Below are 23,702 nucleotides of genomic sequence, written 5' to 3'. Positions count from 1 at the left end.
GCTTGGACGGCGGAGGCGGGGCTGCAGCAGGGGACAGCCGCCCCGCCCAGCCGCCCCCGCTCAGGTTCGGTTGGTCTCTGGCCGCCTGCTTTTCCCACCTGTCGGCGCTCACTGATCTAGAGGGACCGAAGAGGATCCCTGGGAATTGATGTTTTGATTTTCATTTTATCTTATATATATATTATTTGTTTTGCTTTTATAGCGGTAAAGTTTAGGTTCCGTAAAGTGCACAAATTTGAAGTGTACCAATTCTGAGTTTTGAAAAATATATACAATGGAACCACTTTCCCCAGGTCGTGTGGATCCTAGGGTAAGTGTGTGTTTAACGATATAGGAAACTGCCACCTGTTCCAAAATGGCCATACTCATAAATGGCCTTTTGCATTCCCACCGTTAATGTAAGAGAGCTCCAAATCCAGTAAACTCACGCGCAAGTCAGTTAGTTTGTTTGCCACTCTGGTTAGTGTGAAATGGTCTGTTAATGTGGTTTTAATTTTAATCCCTCAAATAATGAATGATGTTGGGCACATTTGTATGTACTTATTGGCCAGTCATGTCTTTTTGCCTGTGAAGCATCTGCTCTGATCTTTTGCTGGATCGAGTGGGTTTTTCTATTATAAATTTACAAGTTATTTATTTATTCTAGATTCAAGCCCATTGTCAAATATACATATTCCAAATATCTGCTCCCAGTCGGTGACTTAACATTTCATTTTCTTAAAGGTGTCTTTTGAGCAAGAAATACATTTTGGTGAAATCTGATTTATCAGGTTTTTTTTTTCCTTTTGTTTACAGCTTTTTGCGTCCTCTTTAATAAATCTTTGCCTACTCCAAGGTCATGAAGGTGTTCTGTGTTTTGTTTTAGAGTCTCTGCGTTTTTAGCTTTTGCATTTAAGTCTGTGATCATCTCTAATTTTGTTGTGGTGTGAGGTAGGAGTTAAGGTTTCATTTTCTCCCATACTTCTAATTGTTTAAGCACAAATTGTTTCAACATTTGATGAAAACCTTTCCTTCTCCCATTGAATAGCCTTGGCATCTTTGTCAAAAAAAATCAATCGACTGTATGTGTGCAAGTCTGTTTCTAATTCATCTGTTCCATTTATCTATTTGCTGATACTGTTTTATTCTTATTTTGTAAAGACTGTATTTGCTATTTCAGGATCTTTGCATTTTGCTATTACATAAGAATCAGCTTGTCAGTTCTTACACACATGCACTCTCACACAGATCCCTATTAGGATTTTGATCAGGACTGCATTGAACCCATAGATGAACTTGGGGAGAATTGACATCTTAACAATATTGAATTCTAATCCATGAATTCATTCATTCAGGTTTTCTTTTGTTTTTCATTTATTTGTCTTTTTCTCAGCAGTATTTTATAGTTTTAAGAGTATAGGTCTTATATGTATCTGTTAAATTTAACTATTTCATGTTCTTTGATGCTACTCTAAATGGAATTGTTTTTAAAGTTTCATTTTCAAATTTGTTGCTAGTATACAGAAATACAACTTTTGTTTCTTGACCTTGTTTTATAAAACAATGCTAAATTCACTTATTAGGTCCAGTAATTGTTCTGTAGATTTCTTAAATTTTGCTAGGTAAATAACCATGCCATTTGTGAATACGAATTTCATTTCTTCCTTTCCAATCTTTATGACTTTTATTTTGCTTCCTTATTGCACCACCTATGACTTCCAATTAAATGTTGAATAAGATTTGGCACCCTTACGTTATTACTAATCTCAGTGGGGAAACGATCCATGTTTCACTTTAATTACAATGTTGGCTGTAGGTTTTTCTTAGATGCCTTTAATTGGATTGATCTTCTCTTTTATTCCTGGTTTACTCAGAGTCATCATGAATGGGTATTGAATTTTTTAAATGTTTTTTTCTGCATCTAGTAAGGTGATCATATGTTGTTAACATACTGAATTTTCATTGATTGATTTTGAGTATTAAACCAACCTAGAATTCCTGGGATAAATCCCATTTGGTCATGATGTAGCATCCTGTTTTTTCATATATATATATTTCTGGATTTGATTTGCTATTATTTTTATATCTATGTTCATAAGAGAATTTGGTCTGTAAGTTTTTTTTCTTGTAATGTCAGGGTTATGCTGGCCCTTAAAACAAGAGTTTATGTAAGACTGGTATCATTTCTTCCTTAAATATTTAATAGAATCCACTAATGAAACCATTTGGAGTTTTCTTTGAAGAGTCTTTGTAACGATTTAATTTCTTTAATAGATATAAGGCTATTCTGATTTTTTATTTTACCTCAAGTCAGTTTTGATAAGTTGTGCTTTTCAAGGAATTTGACCATTTCCTCTTTTTAAACTTATTGGCATAAAGTTTTCATGAATTCCTTATTATTCTTTACCTTTAAAAAAAAATCAGTCTTGTCAGGAATTTACCAATTTTAATTATCTTTTCGAAAAACTAACTTTAGCCTTAGTTTTTAAAAATTGTTATTCTATTTTCTATTTAACTGATTTCCACTCTAATCATTAGTCTTTTTTCCTACTCCCTTTGAGTTTAATTTGCTCTTCTTTTACTAGTTTAAGGTAGACATTTAGATCACTGATTTTATTCATTTTCTTTTCCAATATAAGCATTTAAGTCTGTAAATTTCCCTCTCAGCTGAGAAGTTCTAACATTCCATCAGTTTTGATATATTACTTGCAATGTCTTTCTATTTTAGTTTCTATTATCTCTGTGATTTCTTCTTTGATCTGTGAGTTATTTAGAAGTGTACTGTCTATTTTCCAAATATTGGGAATTTCTTAAATATTTTAGGGTTATTGACTTCTGATTTTAATGCTATGACCAGTTTCATATGTTATAAGACTTCAACCTTTTAAAATTTATTGAAACTTGTTTTATGGCCCTGCCTATAGACTATCTTGATGTATGTTCCAGATGTACTTAAGAATGTGCATTCTGCAGTTCTCGGGTGTAATGTTCTATAAATGTCAATTAGCCAGGTTGAGTTATAGTGTGATTCAAGTCTCCTATATCCTTACTAATTTTCTGTCTACTTGTTCTGTCAAGTACTGAGAGGGGGTGTTAAAATCTCCAACTATGATTATCAGTTTGTCCATTTGTCCCTTTTGTTCTATCAGTTTTGCATCATAAATTTTATAACTCTACGATTAGATGCATACACATTTAAGGTTATATTTTCCTGATATATTATGTCTTTTATCATTATAAAATGTCTCTTTTGTCTCTGTTAATATTTGTTATATCAAAATATACTTCATGTGGTATTCTTATACACATAACAGCTTTCTTATGCTTACTGTGCATGGTATTTCTTTTTCCATACTATTGCTTCAACCTCTCTGTTAATATTTAAAGCACATCTCTAGTATACAGATTATAGTTGGATCTTCCTCTTTTTTAAATCCAATCTGACAATCTCTGCCTTTCAGCTGGAGCGATAAATCCATTTACATTTAATTATTGACATGGGTTTAAAACTGCAATCTTGCTGTTTGTTGCATCCAATCTTGTTCCTCTGCTCTTCCAGTACTTCAATTTAGGATAATCAAACATATTTTACTTTTATCTCTTTTAGCTATAGTTCTCTGTATAGTCATATGCCACTTAATGATGGGGACAAACTCTGAGAAATGCCTCCTTAGGCAAGTCCATCATTGTGCAAACATCACAGAGTACATTAACATGATCTTAAATGGTATAGCCTACTACATACTGTGGCTATATGGTATAGCCTATTGCCTCTAGGCTATAAGCCTGTATGGCCTGTTATCGTACAAAACAACATGAAAGTAAATCAAGCCCAAGAGAAAAAGATGCAATCAAGAAACACAGTAAAGAGTTGTATGAGGTTGCTACTGGTAGATCAGAGCGTACTGTTTTACAGAAAACGTTTTTCTTTTCTTTTATAAGTAGAAAGAGTACACCATAAAATAACAATAAAAAATATAGTGTAGTAAATACATATACCAGTAACTCAGTCATTTATTTTCAAGTATTATATACTGTACATGATTATATATGCTATACTTTTATAAGACTGGCAGTGCACTAGGTCTGTTTATGCCAGTATCACCACAAACAACCAAGTAATGCATTGTGCTATAATGTTACAACTGCTATGACATCCCTAAGCGATATGAGTTTTTCAGCTCCATCACCATTTTATGGGACCTGTCTTATATGCAGTCCATCATGAACTAAAACGTCTTTATGCAGCACATGACTGTAGTCTTTTAGCTTTATGCCTCTCTCCCTCATCCTTATGTCAGTCTACTTAGAATATTATACCACATCAGGTAAAATATAAAATCCTTGCAACCACATCATTCCATCTACCCCAGCCCATCCTTTGTGCTATTGTCATAATTTTTACTTCTCTATATGTTATAAGCCACATAATACAATGTTATAAGCTTGTTGTAGTCAGTTAGTTGTCTTTTAAATAAAATAAGAAAATTATAGTCTTTTCTATTTTCCCATCTATTTAGCATTTCTGGTGATATTCATTCCTATCTGTAAATACTGGTTTCTATCTGATGTCATTTCCGATCTGGCTTCTCTAATATATTAAGGCTTCCAGTGAATTTTTCACTTCAAATATTGTTTTTAAAAATTCTGAGATTTCCATTGGTTCCTTTTTTTCTACTTTCCATTTATCAGCTGAGAACCTCTATCTGTTCATTCACTGTAACTATCTTTTAAGTTCATGTACATATTTCTAATAGGGTCTTTAAAGTCTGTCTGCTAATTCCATCATGTGGATTATCTCACAGTATGTTTTTGTAACTGCTTTTTCTCTTTACTATAGGTACTTTCATATGTCTAGTAATTTTTTATTTTATACTGGAAATTATAGATATGCTTTAGAATCTCGAGGTTCTATTATTTTACTCTGGGGAGTGTTGTTTTTTGTTCTAGCATGCTAACTTAACAGCCACTCGTTCTGAATTTATAGAGGCTTTGTTTTACATAGTGGAGGGTCTGTTTAAGCTGTGCCATCAGTGCAAAATGAATCCCTGAGTCCTGGGTCATAGTCTTTTCCAAGCTGTTACCCTTTAGGGGTTTCAGTGAAAAGCCTTATATGTTTCCCTGCTCTCTAAATTGGTGGGACTCAGACTCCAAATTCTGTATTCCCTGTGGTGGCGGCTGAGATGTCATGGAGCTCTTTCAGCCCTCTGGCTATTGCTTACCTGGGCTCCTTGGAGTCTCCCCTGCATGTTTGCATTTCAAGGTTAGCTAGGATTTGAGTGAAAGTTATATACAAATTTTAGGGCTTTCTCTTTGTATTTCCTTTCTTTCTGACATTTTCCCCTCAAAATCATTACTCTGGCAGCCCTAGGGTTTACCTTCTAATTCAATGACCGCAGCTTGTATTCTAACTTCCATGGGGACTGAGGAAAAGCCAAATAAATGCAGTTTTCATGTATTTATTGCATGAAATGAATGAAATTTCATGCATTTATTGCATGAAATAAATGCAGTACAGTTCTTATCTTTCAATGGTATAAGTCCCTCCAGTTTTCGCCTTTTGATTTTTCTCCAGTGCCTTCAAGTACTTGTTCTTCATGTCTTGTCCATTTTTATCTATCATACAAGCTATTCTGCCACTACTTGGTTTTGGATTTTTAACTGAGAAAAGAAATCAGATCCAAAATTTCTCTAAAAGGATAAACACATGCCTCCTTTTATGCTAACAGTGGGACATAACATAGCCTTGAATAACAATGCATTTATTAAACATCAGCAGTTATAGTGTAAACTGAATCTGAAAGATATGAAATCCCAGAAATGGAATCATTTGGCAAATTTGTAAGTAAAATTTTACCAAGGCCAGAGAAGAAGGGGAGTGTCACAGAATGACGAGAAGAAAGAACTCACTCTTAGACCCTCTCCTTACTTGGGCATTAATTTACTCAACACATTTACAGAGTATCTGCTATATATCGGGTATTGTGAAAAGTACTGGGTATATGGAGATAAGTGAAAAAGAGTCTCTCTCATAAGCTTAGAGCCTCTTGAGGAAGAAGAGAGACAATAAAGATGTAAAAACACAAATAATTAATTACCAAATATGAAGTGATACAAAGAAAGTAAATGGAGTTGTAAGAGAAAATAATGGAGACTGGAAAAAACTTTTAATATAGCGGTAAGGGAATATCTTTCTGAGTAGGTAATATTTCAGCTGAATCCTTAAGAATGAGAAAGAATTGACTATTCAAAAAAAGCAGGGAAAGGGGGATTCCATGCAGGGGGACAGAATGCACATACAGGTCAAAAAGAAAGGGCGAAAGACAGTTGTAGATGGAACTTCATGAACAAGGGGATAAATGGTATGTAGTGTAGCTGAACAGGTAAACAGGACCTTATAAGGCAAGGAATGGAATGCAATGGGAAGGAACACACTGTAGGGTTTTAAGCAAGGTCAAATTTTTAAAAAAGATCTCTCTGCTTCTTATGCGGAACAAGTAGATCAGTTGATAGGTGACTCAAGTAAGAGATGATGCAGCATAGATATGGACAGTGGCAGTAGAGTGTATAAGAAAGGAATTGCTTGAGATATATTTTAGAGATAGGACTGAGTGAAATGCAATGGAAAGGAAGAGAAAAAAATAAGGCTACATTCCAGGTATCTGGTTTGAGCAACTGCAAACATGAAATAAAGACAGGTTTAGAGCTTATTACATTCTAGTGTGGGAGACAGACCAAAAAAAAGTAGATATTAGGTAGTAGTAAGTGGAGTGCGGAGAAATAAAGCATGATAAGGGGATAAAGAATAATGGGGCTGCTTATATTAGATGAGCTGATCAGGGAAGACCTAACTGAAGTGAAAGCCATTCGGGTGAAGAGCATTCTACCCAAAAGGAATAGAAAGTGCCAAGGCCCAAAGGCAGGGGTGAACTGAGTCTGCAAAAGAACAAGAGATGAGCAAGGTTGCTAGAGTGGAGTGGGCTGGGGAAAGAGAAAGAGGAGACAGTGGCCACGGCAGTTCACGTTTAAGGCCTGACAGACCAAGGTAAGGATTTGGTTTTGACATAAATATGATGGGGAACCACTGTAGGATTTTGAGAGGAGAAATAACATGATCTTGTTTTTAAAAGATTACTGTGGATGATTAGAGGACAACAAACTGCAGGGGGACAGGGCAGAAGCAGAGTGAGTGACCAGGTAAGAAGCTACAGCACCAAGTGAGAAAGGATGGCATCATGGATTAGACTCAAAGCAGGGGAAGTGGTGAAGTTACAGTATATGTAATCCTAAAATCCCACACAATTTGCTGATGAATTGGATGTCAGATATGTAAGAGGGAAGTCAAAGAGAACTCCAACTTATTTAACCTGAGCAGCTGCATAAATGGTGGTGCCATCTATTAACATGTGACACTGGAAGAGGGGCAGGCTTGGAGAAGGAAATCAAGAACATGCTCACTTGCTTACTGATGAAAATGATCCACAGGCAGTACTCTCGAACATTAATGTGCATACGGATCACCCACGGATCTTGTTAAAGTGCAGATTCTAATCCAGTAAATCTGGGACTCTGCATTCTTAACAAGCTGCCAGGTGGCACTGGTGTTGCTGGTCCACAAACCTCACTCTGAGTAGCAAAGTCATTAAAAACCAAGAGATAAAGAAAAAAGGATAACTGAAAAATTATTTTTTATTTTTTGTTATTTGTTATTAAAGTGAGGGTAAATGAAATCCAGAGCACGTAGGAAGGGATAAGCCTAGAACAGTGGTTCTCAAACTGTGGTTTGCAGGACAGCAGCATCAGATCCACCCAGAAATTTGTTAGAAAAGCACATTCTTGGCATTCTAGACCTTCTGAAACAGAAACGTGGGGGTGGGGCTCAGTAATCTTTATTTTAACAAACCCTCCAGATGATTCTGATGCATGTGAAAGTTTAAGAACCGAAGGCATAGAGGAAGAGGGATCCATCTACTGAGTGAAGAGAAATTAGGCATTGTGGTACATTGATTGCAAAAATTATGACGATTCTTCACTTTTCACAGTATTTACCTTTTACAATGGAACTTTGCAGCTCTTCCCATCAACAGTGGAGTGTCTTTCCCTCCCTTTGAATCTGCCCAGCCTTATGATTTGGCTATAAGCAACGGAATATGGAAATGACAATGTATCAATTCTGAGCCCAGGCGTCAAGAGACTGCACACTTCTGCTCTCTCTCAGACCCCTTTGACCACCATGAAAACAAGCCCAGGCTAACATGTTGGAAGATGAGCAACCACATAGAAAAAGTCCAGTAATTCCAGCTGAGGCCATCCTAGGTCAGCGGACTCACCCAAGTTGACTGAATACACACGAGAAAGGTGGTCAAGACCAACTGAGCAGGCAGTGTCTCTAATAATGTGCTAGAAGTACTGTTTTTGGTAAGCAGGCAGGGTTTATATTTGTCTGACCTTAGTGCAGACCAGAACTGCCCAGCCAACATAAAAAGTGTGTGGTAGGGAGAAGTGGGAAGTTTGAGGAGGAAAAGGTATGTGAAATAGCCACTATACCAATGAGCAAGAATACTAAGGAAACTTGTCCACTAATGTTTCTGATGAAGTTGAGGCTGGTGATTTTGTTTTTATGGTGACATCAATCTATAGTTGTTGATTTCCTTCAAAAACACTTAGCAGCATGCGTGTAGGCACAATTGAAGAGTTAGGTTCATCCAGACTGAGGCTTTGCTTAGGTAATCGGATAGCAAACTCTTGCTTGCAGGATAAATCTGGCACATGGCTTGTTTTAGCCATAAGCTAAAAATTGTTTTACCATTTTTAAAGTGTTGTAGGAAAAAAAAAAAACTATATGACAGACTGCATATGGCCCATAAATCCTAAAATATTTACTATCTGGCTCTTTATAAGACAAGGCTGCTGACCCCTAAACTAGGTAAACAAGGAGAGAAAGGGCAAGAGAGTTGGAGGGTATTGCAAGGGAGTGATTTAAACATAATCCAGAAAATCATAGCTGGGCATGAATTAAAGTGTGGAGAAGGAGGGTGGTTGATAGAGGAGGGTCAAAAGATCATACTTCTTAGTCCTGTATTCTGTCTAAAAAAATAATTTTAATTAATTCCTGTTTTACTAGCCACATTTCTAGTGCTCAGTATCGACCTGCACCCAGTAGCTACTATAATGGACAGTGCAGCTCTAAGCAGCTCAGTCTCAAACTGAATTCATTTTCCTCCTCCAACCATCCTTATTCCTGTATCCCAACCTTGAATATTATCACCATGCAACAAATCTCACATGAGGAGAAAAAAAGTCTGGTCATACCAGACTTCTCCCTCTCCCTCACAGCCCATCTTCATCTAAATGGTGCCCCAATCTTGGGCTAGCCTACCTCAGGAATCTATTGAATCCAGTCTCCTCTGGATCCCTATTGTCACTGTTCTTTCTACAGGCTCTTCTGATTTCCGGTTTGAGCAATGAGTTTCTTAAAGTCTTTTTACTGAGGCTTTCCTCAGTCCAAATTTTCTTTTACATTAGTGCTAATTGTTTCTTAAGAACCAATCTGGCACATTCCCACCTTCTTTAAAATGCCTGTTGGTTCCGTACCTTCATCCTTATACCTCCATCATTTAGCATAGTCTTAGATCATGTGTACTGTGTTTGATGAATACATGAATTTTAGATAGAAAAGCAAAGATCCTCTTTGCTTAGGAGAAAACTGATTACTCATTAAAGTGCAGATGGTCATGCAAGGAAGCAGAAACCAGCACACTCCTAGCAAATATCAGATGCCCCTTCATGTTTATAGAAAAGTATATCATCTAATGTTCTGACAAACATCATGGTTGCACTTTCTAATGGAATGAATTTAAACTTAATTTCAGACCTTGGCCTAACTTCAATGGCATTTCCTTGCCTCTTTTTTCAGGCACAGATCCAATGGTTTACCTCCCCCAGTATTCTTGCAGGTAAAGTAAGATAGATTACTGACTTTCATGACACTCTAACAGCCAATTTCACTGTACTTAATGAGGAAATAATCGATTATTTAGCAAGTTTTATTTCTTTGTGCATATGCTAGCTGCTGTGGCAGAACATAATAAAGGACAAGATATAATATCTGTGACACAACTTTTTCTTCTCCTCTATCTCCTGCCATCACCCAGTGTCTTCCATGTAAAGCAGAGGTCTCCGACCCCCAGGGCCACAGACTGGTACCGGTCTATGGCCTGTTAGGAACCGGGCCATGGCAGATGAGCAGCGAGTGAGCGAAGCTTCGTATTTGCAGCTGCTCCCCAGTACGAGTATCACTGCCTCAGCTCCACCTCAGATCATCAGGCATTAGATTTTCATAGGAGTACCGGTCCTTGGTGCCAAAAAGGTTGGGGACCACAGGTGCAGATACTTACATACAGCCTTATGGATTATCCTCAATTCCAATAATCTCCTTCACCCTCACCAGTTTTAGTTATTTCCAATCATGCCTACAACTGGGTGCTCTCTAAAATAATTTTCCAGTCTTCTTACTCCTGCCCCCACTATACCTACTTGAACTGCATTGGAAAACTAATCTCAGGGTATCTTGTTCTCTCCAATGGTCACCTCAGAACCTCACTTCTTTTCCTGCACAACAGATACTAGAATGCATCAATTCAACTATACTGACCAGTATTTCCCTCATTTCCTTGCCCCTTTGTTTTACTACTCACATTTAGTAGAACTTCAACCATGGGTAAAGCCATCCATTTATTCATTCACGGTATAAATACTGAATGCATACTATGTCTAACATTGGTTTCTGCTTCTATTTCCACAGTGCTAATGCTACCAGAACAAAACCACCAATCTTGGTGTCCCATAAATTTAAATATCTTTTATCTCAGGGGAGGGCTCACCACTCATCACCAATTCTTAGCTAACCTTCTCTCCATGTCCCTCAAGGGGCATTTTTTCCACTCCTGTGCTCAAACCCAATCCTACTCATGCTTCATCTTTCTCAGATTGCTTTTCGTTCACAAAGATGAGAGGCTTTAGAGCATGAACTACATCTTAATGCATCTCTCCACAATGTCTTTGTGCACATTTCCTCCTTCTGCTATTTTAGAATAAGACTTGCCTGTTTCTCCATTACTGATTTATTTACCTGGGGTTCTAGGTCCCCTCTCCCACCAAAGGAACTTTGCTTTATAGTTATCTCTCTCCTTTATTTTCAACTTTTCCTGTTCCATGGGCTCCTTCCCCAAAAGCTCATCTCTCTTTCCCATCCTAAATTTAAAAAAACAGAAAACAAAAAAAACCTCTGCTATGATTCTATTCCCTCACAAGCTTAACTGTAGTGTGTATTTAACTGTGTATCTCAGACTAAGATCCTCATCTCCACAGGCCCCACCCTATAAATGGAACCAGAGCACTTGTCTTATGGAGCGATTTTGACTCGTACAGAAAAAGTGCCTTTAATAGTCACTACATGTTTGCCTTTGTGATTTTTCCCCCTTTTGAATATAAATAACTGATAACTCATTTTTTGGTAACTAGATAAGGGGGATGAGGGACAATGACAAATCAAAGACTTGGAAATTTTGGGCTTGAACACTTAAGAGGATGATGTGATAGTGCCATGTATTAAGATGGGTTTTCATTAAGTGTTTAACTGAAAACATTTTGTAAAATCAGAATGTGAAATAAAACAGCATTGTTTGTAATATTAAGAAAAACTGCAGTCATTTCATAATTTCAAATTATATTCCTTGATCAACAATAGTCCTCTCACAATTTCTCAATGTCTGAACTTACTAAAAATTGTCAATGTCAATTTTAGACTCTTGTCATTTAAAATGTTTCCTACTGCCCTTAGGTTAAAAAAACAAACAAAAAAACCCATCAAACTCTAAATATAGCCTACAAAGCTTGGCCCTGTACTTTGTCCTTTGGCTAATCCTTTAATTCGTAGAATTTGCTAGGCTTCCCTTCTGCTTGTGGCTCTTTGCACATCTTTTCCTTTGCTAAAAGCAACTCTACTCTCAGTTAATGTATGCTTAATTTCTGGATTTCAGATCAACTATCACTTCCACCTGAGATTACACCCCCATTGTATATAGTAAATTATACTTTCTTCTCCAGAGGATTGTTGTTACACACACAAACCCAAAAGAGCTTATCTGCTTTGTTGTATCACTGAATCCCTAAAAACCTAGTACGGAACCTACCACCCAGCCAGCAGTCTGATTTCTGTTGAACAACGAAAGACTATGGTAGCAAGGCAAATTGGAGGCTAAATTTAGATTTAATCCAAGTTCTGCTGTTCACTGGCAATCCTACATTGCGCTATAGATAGAGCAATTTTTATACAGGTTCAAACATAAACACAGCCACTTTGTGTAAAAAACAACTACCAACGTAGAAGGGTGGCAAGGGTTCTTTCATTTGCTTTTAGTAAACTAAATGCTACATAACTGCATTTTTCTGAAGATAGAATAGAAACAATATGCTCTTCATAATCAGATTGAAGAATAAATGCAGCTCACCTGAAATTCAGTTTATGACAGAATATAGCCATATTTTCACTAAAATAATTTGACTTAAAAAACGTATCATTACTGCATAGGAAAATTTCTGGATTCTTGTTTTAAAGTGTTACTGTTTTATTTTTTCTTTTGTTGAATATACATTTGTTTTACTGGCAGTCCAGATAAACAAGTATATAAAGGAAATATTTAAACTTTTCTTTTGGTAGAAGATAAACTGCAGATTAAAATGCCTCAATTTAACCTGAAGAAATGGTTTTGAATCATACAAATTTTTAAGAAGAAAAATAAAGACTGTCCAAAGGGATTCTCCTAGCTTATAACACATTTCCAGAATAACTTTCAAAAAAAAAAAAAAATTCAAAAATACTCATTGACTACTTTAAAAATATGTCAATACCATATGGCTTTATGAAATAACTTCTAAAATTTATAATTTTTTATTTAAAAAGGATCCCAAGTTTTAAATAAACCACTAGCAATATCATTTTTTCACTTAAAAGTGCGTATCTCTGAGGGTGGGACATACATACTTTTCCAACAAACAATTTTTACAAATTTTTAACACACACACACACAAAAAAAATCACTTAAAATATTTTTAAGGGGGAAAAGTGTTTTCACCAAAAGTCATCTTTAAAAAGACTGCAGTAGATGACACTGTTCCTTTTTTTTTTTCTTTTCATACCATCAAAATTCTCAGTAAGAGGCTTTGGCAGTTCTAAGACATATCATGGTCTCTACCAAGAGACAATGACGTTAATGATGTCCGTGGAGATGGCAATGGCCTTGATGGCTCAATATGAATAGAGACATTACTGGGCTGGGTCTCCAAATCCGAGGCAAAGATGCTTTCTTCTCTTACATCGAGAGTCTGTTCAATTGAAGCTGCCTGGAGTGGAATATTATCTACAGTTTTGTTGGCATTAAGTAAGTTGTTATTTAGTGTGGTAATATCACATTCTTTGTCCAGGACACCGAATTCATCTTCTATTGTAACTATATCTTCAGTTTCAAATGTTTCCAAAGGAGCCAAAAACTCACTTTGTAGAGGGTCTTGAGGACCACTATTGTCACATTCTGCATCCTCCTTTACTTCAGAATCCTTATCACTATCACTGTCAATGGTAATTACAACTGGGGAACGTGAACCATTATCTCCATGGTGTTTCTTATGCTTCTTCTTATGTTTCTTCTTTTTCTTTTTATGATGTCTAGTTGTATCAGTAACTTTCCCTTCATAAACAATCTCTACACTCAGGCTCCGGGTCCTTCTTTTTCTCCTCTTGTGTTTTGTCTCTTTGTCTGATGATCGGCTATCTGAAAAGCTGTCACTTTCATTTTTGTAGTTTCCATCCAATTTTGAAGATTTTTGGTAATGACCTTCCTTCATTTTAGAAGCAAATTCATGAGATGGCTGAGCCACTTCATTAGAACCCTCTAAATGCCGTGTTTTGTACTTTCGTTTCCCTCCAGGCTTTTCATTTCTCACTCGGTCAGGGCCTGTAGATGCAGTCTTTGATCTATTACTAGATAGGCTCCTTGATCTGTGCCTTTCATAGTAGTAATATTTCCTTTCACTGTGGCTGTTTTTTTTCCTGGCATTTGTTCTTTCAGAAAAAGATTGAATTCTAAATTCTGGACTTGAAGATTGTCTGGAATAATGAGCTCTAGACAGAGTTCTCCTCCTGTAAGATGATTCGTAGCCATCCCTATCCTTGTTTCTACTATAGTAAGTATACTCCCACTTATATCTGCTTCCGTAATTATTTCTTAAATAATAACGATCTCTAGTTCTGCTCCGTGATCTTCTTTTACCATGATCATTGCTATGAGATCTTGATCTGCTTGTGCTTTCACTACTTAAAGACAGGGTTTGGCTTCTTCTTGACCAACTACTATCTCTAGTTCTTGATCTTTTTTTCTCTCTCCTACCTCTGGGTCTGCTACTCTCTCTGCTTCTGGATCGTTTTCTTTTCATTCTCTTTTTCCCATGATGCTTTCTACGGTTCTTCTGATCATGCCCACTTCTACTCTGAGAACGTGAATCTGAACTTCTTGATCTTCCTCTCCTTCTGTGTCTGTGGTTATATGGGGAATATACTCTGTCTCCTCTGATAGATGAGCTCAGGTCTCTGGGAGAGGACAGTGAAGTAGATCGTTTCTCTTCCTTCTTTGATTTGATTCTTGTACCAGAATCACAATGACCTTTATTGATTTGTTCTTCCTTTCCAAGGATGGAGCGTGGAGATGAGCATCTACTCACATCGCTATCACCAGAACTATAGGACTGCTCTTGTTCTTGTGTCTTCACTGTTTCCATTTTCTCATAAGAGCCTAACTCCTCAGAATCGGAGGATAGTTCAACAAGTTCTGGGGTCCTCTCAGCTAGTGGTTTAACAAACCCAACAATGATACAATTATCTGAAGAAGAATCACTGTCATTATTTAGGTCCTCATTGGTTTGTACTCCTTGTATCTGAGACGTGGCTCTTCCTGTTACAAGTTCTTCATCTGAACTGTCAGAAGTATTTAGAAGGGAAGACATGGCAGCATGTACTTGCTCTGAGCTTGAGTAAGATGGCCCTGGAGTTTCATCATCCCATGGTGCCTGACTAACAGTGGCTACATTAATATCTAGCTCTTGGGTCTCAGCTTCATCTGGAGATATTGTTATGACTGAAGAATCAGAATGGCTACCTTCTTCATAGGAAGGAGCAGGGCAATCATAATTAGCATGCTGGTCAAAGGCTGCCATGTTAAAAGGAGATCGAGCAAAACTGATAAACTCATGTATAAAATGCTCAGTTCTATTAAGTAAAAATGGCCTTAAATCAGACACAAATGCCTGACTTTCCAAGTCATAGCGAGTAACATTACTCATGATGATGTGCTGTACTATATTTACTAAAGATCCATGAGTTCCAAAAAGAACTGTAAGTTCACGTTTTAACCAAGGGACTAATCTATGAAGACAAGCTGGATTTCTACGGAAAAATTCAGCTGAGATATCCCTGTAGCGACCACCATCTTCAATATTTCTAACACGAGCACCAGCACGATAGAGAGTTCGCCTAAAATTAATAATATCCTGTTCTTGAATTTTCCGCAAAGATCTTTCATCGGCAGTAGCTGGCCTCCTTGGAATCTGTCTCATAAACTGAGGAATTTCACCATCTCTAGGTCTTGTTGAAATGCCTAACCCTTCAAAGAGTACTCCACTATCTGGTGGAGTTGTTGTTCTTCTATTCATGGTACTACTGGGTGAATAAACAGAAGCACTTCGGTCTCTGGTCATAGTTGTACGATACCGGAATCGCCGAACATCAGCAGTGGCAAAAGAACCATTATATGAAGGCCTTAGGATATACTCCTTGAAGTCATCTTCTGCCCTCACAGAATGGAAAATAGAATCAAAGGGCTGTTTACATAGTGGACATTCAGCTTTGTTTTTAGACCACTCCTGTACACAGCGAAAACAGAACTTATGTAAACAGCGGTCTAAGTAAGACACATTATCAAATCTATCCAAGCATATGGGACACTTAGAATCAGGAGATGCGTCAGCTGGTACAGTCTGTTGCAATTTGCTAGTGCCAGCTTTAGGTGAAAAGTTGTCCATTTTAAATTCCTTAGCGGCTGATGCCATTATCTGTAAAAGGGAAAAAATTACATCAGTAACCTGATAAAAGAAATGACCAAATCTGAAAAAAAACTCAAATGACTGAAATACACTTTGGTGAAAATAGTTGAATAGTTCAATATCTTTGTAATATAAAGGGGCAGTGTAGCATAGTAATATACTTAATAAACACAAGCTCTCAAGTCAGATTTCCTGGGTTTGGATTCTGGTTCCTTACTAGCAGTGTGGCTGTGTACCAGTTACTATCTCTATGCTTCAATTTCATCTGTAGATGAAATTGATCACTACCTCACAGGGCTTATGAACAAGGTACCCTTAGAAAAGGTGCCTGGTACATAGTAAGTTCTCAAATATTAAATAACATTCTATTATTCTTTTAAAACTAATTGAGAAATATTTGGTATATACAAAAAACTAAAAAAAAATATACCAAGAAAATATACTGAAGTACTCATGTATCTACCACTCAGATTTAGCAACTAACATTTTTTTCAAGGTTATTCCAGATTTTTAAAAACATCCCTTGTCTTCTCCTTCCTCTCTAGAAAACAAAAAACAAAAACATCTGTTCTTAGATGTTATTTCTATCTACAGTTTTAAATCTTTCACATATATGCCTCAAGACAATATAGACTATTGATTTGTTTTATTTATGGTAAGTATTGTATACAGACCTTTAAAAATATTGTTAGCAATAACTTTGACAGGTGGTTACTAGACTTATCATGGTGGGCACATGGTAGGTACATAAATGTCGAATCACTATGTTGCACACCTGAAACTAATATATTGTAGGTCAATTATAATTTTTAAAAAATGTTAGTGAGATAATCTGCATACCAGAAAGTTCACTTGTTTAAACCAACTCTATGGCTTTTAGTAAAAGATCCCTTCATACACAAAAAGAATTTTTAGTGAAAATTAAATGAAATACCAAATGTAAAAGCACTCAAGGGAAGTGCCTGGCTCAGCAAATGCTCATTAAATGTTAGTCGCTGTTGTCAGTACTATGATACTACTATTACTACACTATTATATTCAGTTCATCACTGATTTCTTTCAGCACCCTTAAAAAGTCTTTCTTAGCCTTTTTATTTAATCCAAAGTCAGCCCAAAGTATCTTGAATCATGCTTTCGGTCCCCTTCCCTTATTATCTTTTCCCACAAGGATCACAAGAATCTTAGAGATTAGTTTTCTTTGAATTTATCAGTTTATATTGGCCCATAACTTAAACAATGAATTTGCCAGAGCTAAAATTTAGTTTGTGTTACATTTTAGCCTTGTTATTGTATAAAATCCTCCCTTAGCTGCATTCTACACTAATCATTATATAGTTTCTTCCTTTATGTTTTTCTGGGCCTATTATCCATCTTTCTCTACCTCCTCTATCACAGAAGTGCTATCATTCGTCAATCTCTATCAAGTTAGTCAAATAATATAACTGTAATTTTCTAAATCCATTGGCCATTCCAAGCTCTAACGAAAACAAACCCACGACAAAAATCTGAAATTGTAAAATATAAGTTATTTCATCACAGATTTCAAATTAAACTTGCTCATTTCAGGCATCTTAACTTTATCAGAGCCATAACTTAATAGGGAATCAATTAATGTTGAGCAAGTTTTTTTAAGGCGCTCAAATATTTATAGTCTTATATTCTCTAGAGCAGAAATGTAAAAATCACCACTGTCCTTAAAGAGAACAGAATTACAAATACATAATACCAATTGCTTTTCTGTCAATATATTTAAATTCTGCAACCTTAATATTGCATAAATTTCTCGATGGTTTCCCCTAGTTCTATTATTTTTCATTCTCCTACTCGGAGGAAAAAAAAAATCCTAAAAACAAAAAACTGTAGGATAAGAGACAGTATGCATGTGTTAGCAGAAGGTGTGAAAAATGGAAAGAGAATTGGAGAGGTTATCAGAAGATCTGGACTGAAGACCACACTAACTCTGGAGTTTAGTCTGCCCCTTCTATATATAATAAAGAGATAATTAGACTTTAAAAAGACTGGTAAATTTCAAGCTAATACATTTTATCCTAATTTATGTCTTTGGAATAAAGAATTTTAGTGTTCACTAACCATTTCCAGTTCACATAAAAATTACAACCCAGAATGAATTTATTAAAGAAATGTAGTAAACTTGAAGTTCTAATTTAAAAAAATCTCAACTAAGTATGATTTTTAAAAAATGGTATCTTAGTATTCCCTCCTCTAGTTTTATAAGCCTGTTAATCACTTTGATAGCACAAGTCTAAAGAATGTCCAGTAATGTCATCCATAATAAGTAAAAAGAACATATTAGAGTTCTGTTTTGTATTTCTACACAGGAATATCTTTAGCTACAAAGAATGGTATTCATCCAAAATATCAAATATGGCAACAAATGTAAATCATCAAATCAGGGATTTGCTCCTTCAAAATCATCACTCTACAGTACTAAAATTAAAATATTTGCTAAGATACAAATGAAGCAGAATTATCATATGACCCAGCAATCCGACACCTATCTATTTAAGAGAAATAAAAACATATCTCCACACAAAAACTCGAATATTCAGAGCAGCATTTGTCCTAAAAGGTCAAAAGTGAAAGTAACCCAAGTGCCTATCAGCTGGGGAGGATAAATAAAATGGGGTATATCCATACAACGGAATATTTGGCAATAAAAAGGAAGTACTGATACATGCTAAAACATGGATGAACCTTTTCATTATGCTAAATGAAAAAAAATCCATCACAGAGGACCACATATTGTATGATACCATTTCTATGAAATGTCCAGAATAAGCAAATCTAGACAGGAAGCAGATTAATGGTTGCTGGGGGGAGTGGGAAGGATTACAAGGTTTCTTTCTAGAATGACGAAAATGTTCAATTTGATCATAGTTCCACTCTGTAATTACACTAAAACCACTGGATTATATATAACAGGTGAATTATATAGAATATAAATTATATCTTAACAAAGCTGTGTAAAAAATACAAATTATGGCATAAAACAGGATGGCAAGAGACAGATTAAGATTTGTAGGTTTGTAGACAGGGTTCTGGGTTTAGATAGCAAAGGTGGACCTGATGGTAAATTCAGTGCTTCAGATTCTAGAAGTTTGTGATAAAGGTTTCTCTACCCTAGCACTCTAGGAATTAGGACTTCAAATTCATTTCCCCATAGGGGAGAAAATTAGTCAGTTCTTCTGATCCCATTTCCTTAACTGCCTCCAAAATTCTAAAGTTTATCATCTTTAGGACAAACTGATTAAGCCAAACCTTCCCTTCCCCAAATCTTCAAATCTGGTGGCTTTAACAAGGATAAGAACCCTTCGTGCCATATTTTCGGGGTATTTCAGATAATCAATAGGCAAACATATCTATGGAAAAACAAATTGGAGTGAGGATAAAGAATCAAGAGGCTGACGTCTAAATAAGACCATAGACTGACTAGACATAAAAACCACACAGTGATATAAACAAAGTAGAAATATTCTAAAGAATTAAATATTTTATAAAGCCAGACTTCTTATAAAAGTCATATTCTATGGCATTTCTTAAATGACTGAATAGAAAATTAAATCACCAGCTGATTATATCTGGAGGAGTGATAATTCTAATGCAGAGCCAAGGCCACAAAACAGCTGTGTGATCTAGAGGAAGTTATTTAATTTCTCAAAACCTTAAATTTTCTCAATTTCAAAATGGGCTAAGTAACAGTACTCACCTGAAAAGGCGGTCATGTGAAGAAATATATTCCACATAAACACTGAGGATAGTGCTTGCTGAGCAGTAAGAATGGAATACTGTTTCCCTATGTTATGTGAAAATCTGTTTTCATCACGCATAACTGATTGATTATAAAGGCCCAGAAAGGTAACAGTCTATAACAACTAATCTTCATACTTAATATAATTATTGTATTTAATATATCTAGGCAGAGTAACTAAAAAGGGTTCACAAATAAACTAGAAAAGTGTTAAAAATAATCTGAGTTCTGCCTCTTGTGACATTAAACAAATCATTACTTCTCTTAACTGCAATTTAATCAATTCCAAAAGATCATATGAAAGTTACAGGATCTATTGACCAGATCCTATAAAGTTTAATTTCAATTCCAGCAATAAAAATTAAAAAAAAAAGTATTTGGGAACCATTCCCCTCTAAAGGCACTCATTCTAGACTAGCAAGATTGTTTTAGCTGACTGCATAGCTTTGCATGTTATTGACTAATAAAGACAAAACCCCCAACCCTCACCACTATTAACTTAATGGATAGCCCCTTCCCTTAATTTATTTTAACCTTGAAAATTACCTACCAAATCCGATTCATTTTTCCTCTTAAATCACTATTTGCCTCATGTCAGTACTGCCCCCTTCCAGTCTAGGAATCTGCAGCCCACGAGGAAAGCTGCACTGACTCGATGGATGAATAAGTCACTTGATGTGGAGTAAGTCGACAATGTGTAACACTGTGCAGACAACTCCACAGTCACGGTGACAGTCGCTTCCATTGCTTGAGAACTGCCACCAGCCAGGGTCTAAGACAAGCACCACGTGCATTACATAATCACAACGAACTAAAATATTGTTATTCCCATTTTACAGACAGGATCAGAGAGATCTGAGGACCCATTCAAGGTCACACCTGACAGTGGAGATGTCACGATTCAGACTCGAACGTTTTGTTTTGTATTGGGTTTTTCCCCCTGAGACCAAGCTCTTTCCAGTACACGGCTATGCTCGCGCCTCTCGGGAGCGCTTCTTGGAAACGCAGCCCTCCCCCCACCCACCGGAACAAATCCACAGGTGTGCCGCAGGTGCCGCCCGCCCGGTCCCCTGCCTCGCCAAGGCTTGGACGGCCTGGCCTCTCAGCTCTCTCGTCCCTGGGCCTCGCTCCAGACGGGAGCTCCAGCTGGCCCAGCCCTTCCGACCCCCGCACCCCATTGTTCCCGATCTCACTCACCTCGGCAGATGCTGGCGCAGGCCGAGCTGGGGCGCTCGTCGCAAGCTCCCGGCGGCCCAGAAAGCTAGGTCGGTGACGGCAGGATCCGCGAAGGCGTACCCGGCGACTTCTCCGCCGGCCCTCAGGAGCGGGAGCAGGCGGAGGCGCTTCACCCTCCTCGCGAGACAGCGGAGCCCCTGGCGGCTGCTGCGACCCCTGTGACGTAAAGCGCTCATCACCAATGGCAGCTTGGGGGCGGCGGTAGGAGCAAAGCCCACCCCGCGGCCCCCGGCGCGTCAAAACACAACACCCGCCTGCGTAACGCATGCGCAGTAGAAAGGCGCCGGCAATGAGGGCGGGGCTTACGCGCCCGGCCAGAGCCCTGGCCCTTCACCCACCGCTCCCTCTGTTCCTGGAATGGGAGTAACAAGACACAGAGGCAGAAATCTTTATCACCGTCATCCTCGTTACTACCAATCTCTGGGGTTACAGGGACACTAACTTAATGTTCCCTCCTAATTTACCCGGAAAACACGATAACTAGTTTAGTCTCATTTAAACCTCACCAAACTCTGCGAGAAGTTAAAACTATCTCCAGTGTATAAAAGAACTGAGTTACACAGAGGTGAAGTGACTTTACCTCCTGTTGCACAGCTAGGAAATAACACCAGGATCAAATGGAACCCAAAGCGAGAGCTCTAACAGAATCCTACATAGTGTTCGGAGAGAGAGATCTACTCCAGGCTGGGGATGAACATGGATTAACTCCAAGAGAACAGAGCCTTGAAATCTGCCCAAACAGATAACACTTTCTCTCCACTCCCCCTTGTGCCACTCCCCGAAATCAGGATTAAAACCCTATTTTAGACGACGTCTGAGATGTACAGAGAAAGAACGTCTGAGTCTAAAGGGGCCCATTGCTCCATTCTACCCTCTGGCCTCAGATGGGTGCGTCCCAAACATTCTAGAACTGAATTTGGTAGAACCCGCCAAGTGCCAACCACCAACCTTTGACTTAATATTTGATAACATGCTACCGTTCTAAGCACATAATAAACGCTCAGCAAACACTTGTTGATTGGCAGGTACATTATGCCAGGTAATCGGTGCCAAGTTACTTCTCAGAAGTTATCATTTACATCAACAAGCCGCTGCGTTCTGTTTCTTGAAGAAGGGCTCAATTAACAGATTCCCACAATTCGTCAGTTATATAAAAGTGGGTGGCATTTTTATTTACGTCAAAGATGAATATATGAACGCCTATCAATATAATGTGGGAACAGATGCGAGACAGAACGTGAATTCTTCCAGACGCCGGTGTAGTATTTAAAACATGGATTAGTTTTTCAGATACGCTTTTAAATGTACTTTACGGTACATTATCCTGCATTACCACTGCTCTGCAACGAACAGACCAACTGACGAGGTACACTTACCTAGTGGCCAACAAACCATTTTTAAACATTTTCTCAGTTATCTCATTCCGTCCCTGAAAGGCGGGCTAGGCCTGCGATCACGTGAGCCCGCCCCCAGCTCCGGGCGGAAGAGGCCGACCCTCCGGGTGGGAAGCGCTACCGGAGGCGAGTGGGCGGGCGGCTGTGCCAGGCTGAAAGATGGCCGCCGCCGCCACCGCCGCCGCCCGGCAGCCGCCGCCCCGGAGGTTACTCTAGGGCCTGCAGGTTCTGCGCGTTCCCGCGGACCGTTGTCGCCTTCTTACCATGAAGCCAGTGAGTCGCCGCACCTTGGACTGGATTTACTCGGTGGTAGGTCCCGGCTCTGGTGAGGCTCCACGGTGTCGACTCCCTAGGCCCGTAGGCGAAGCCCCCCTATTCCTTCAGCGCCCAGAAACTCTAAAATCCATTCCTGAATTAAGCATTTCACTCCCTTCACCTTGACTCCGCCTCTTCCTGGATGATACGCTCTTCCGCTTCTTACGTAAGGACAGCTGGGTGTACTCGCTGCCGGAATCCCTTATTGGAGTTTGTCACTATAATTTCCACCTTAGCAACGTACATGGCAACCTATGGGGGACGAAGAGAAGTAACACTCACATTACAGTGAATTTTTTGCTTCTACTTCCCCTTTTCCATTTTTTTTTCAGTTGCTCCTCGCGATCGTATTACTCTCCTGGGGATATGTAATCTATGCATCAACAGTAGCTGCTCGACGACAGCTAAGGAAGGAATACCCTGACAAAATCTTCGGCATGAATGAAAATTTGTAATTCCTCTAAATTTTATTCTATGCAAATACTTCTCTGGCACGTGTGTAGATTTAAAGTAAAATCCATATAGTTTCCAATTTTATTTTTGCTTATCGTGCTTTATATTAACCACTAATGTGCTAATTTTTCAACTATTTATGTCTTTTACATTCTCATGTAACAAAGCAGTCTAGATCAGACAGCTTTTGAGTATCAGATCATAGATGGAATGACATGCTTTTCAATTTATAGTTTATAAAATACTTTTTAAATGCCTCCGAAAGCCACCTTTAAAACAAGTGTGTGGAATTTCTATTCTTATGTTTATTGTAACATTTCATTCTGTTGCATACGTACACATCAGACTAGATTAAGTATCATGTAAGAAAAAATCTGTCTTGTGACTATTTTTCTACATCC

At 37.9% G+C, this 23,702-nt stretch overlaps 2 protein-coding genes across 4 annotated transcripts; one reads left to right on the top strand and one right to left on the bottom strand.

Moving 5' to 3' along the window:
* Window positions 1-12,587: 12,587 nt before the first annotated feature.
* Window positions 12,588-23,008, bottom strand: TOPORS (TOP1 binding arginine/serine rich protein, E3 ubiquitin ligase). 3 transcript variants are annotated; one of them, XM_039875603.1, is made up of 4 exons: window positions 22,516-22,602; window positions 21,101-21,295; window positions 20,454-20,675; window positions 12,881-16,143 (listed from the first exon to the last, which is right to left on the bottom strand). In XM_039875603.1, exon 4 carries the CDS (start codon window positions 16,138-16,140, stop codon window positions 13,213-13,215), a length of 2,928 nt encoding a protein of 975 aa, XP_039731537.1. In that variant the 5' UTR covers window positions 16,141-16,143; window positions 20,454-20,675; window positions 21,101-21,295; window positions 22,516-22,602; the 3' UTR covers window positions 12,881-13,212. The 3 variants fall into 3 exon arrangements, with proteins under 3 accessions (XP_039731533.1, XP_039731537.1, XP_039731536.1); XM_039875599.1 differs by lacking the exons at window positions 20,454-20,675; window positions 22,516-22,602 and adding an exon at window positions 22,797-23,008 and having other exon boundaries at window positions 12,588-16,143; XM_039875602.1 differs by lacking the exon at window positions 20,454-20,675.
* TZMP1 (transition zone microprotein 1) lies at window positions 22,660-23,385 on the top strand. Its single transcript, XM_039875605.1, has 2 exons — window positions 22,660-22,842; window positions 23,181-23,385. The coding sequence occupies exons 1-2, from the start codon at window positions 22,798-22,800 to the stop codon at window positions 23,301-23,303; spliced, it is 168 nt and encodes a 55-aa protein (XP_039731539.1). The 5' UTR covers window positions 22,660-22,797; the 3' UTR covers window positions 23,304-23,385.
* Window positions 23,386-23,702: the final 317 nt, after the last annotated feature.

This window comes from Pteropus medius, unplaced genomic scaffold (genome assembly GCF_902729225.1).
Source record: "Pteropus medius unplaced genomic scaffold, Ma_sr-lr_union100, whole genome shotgun sequence".
Classification (NCBI taxonomy): Eukaryota; Metazoa; Chordata; class Mammalia; order Chiroptera; family Pteropodidae; genus Pteropus; species Pteropus medius.
The sequence above is the reverse complement of the archived record's forward strand: the minus strand, read 5'-3'. Positions and strand labels throughout refer to the sequence as shown.

Excerpts from the sequence above, each read along its gene's own strand:
- TZMP1 (XM_039875605.1), top strand. The coding sequence starts at position 22,798 with ATGAAGCCAGTGAGTCGCCGCACCTTGGACTGGATTTACTCGGTG. Across the intron at positions 22,843-23,180 it reads TGGACTGGATTTACTCGGTG|TTGCTCCTCGCGATCGTATT; the intron begins GTAGGTCCCGGC and ends TTTTTTTTTCAG.
- TOPORS (XM_039875599.1), bottom strand. Across the intron at positions 16,144-21,100 it reads CTGCGCCAGCATCTGCCGAG|ATAATGGCATCAGCCGCTAA; the intron begins GTGAGTGAGATC and ends TCCCTTTTACAG.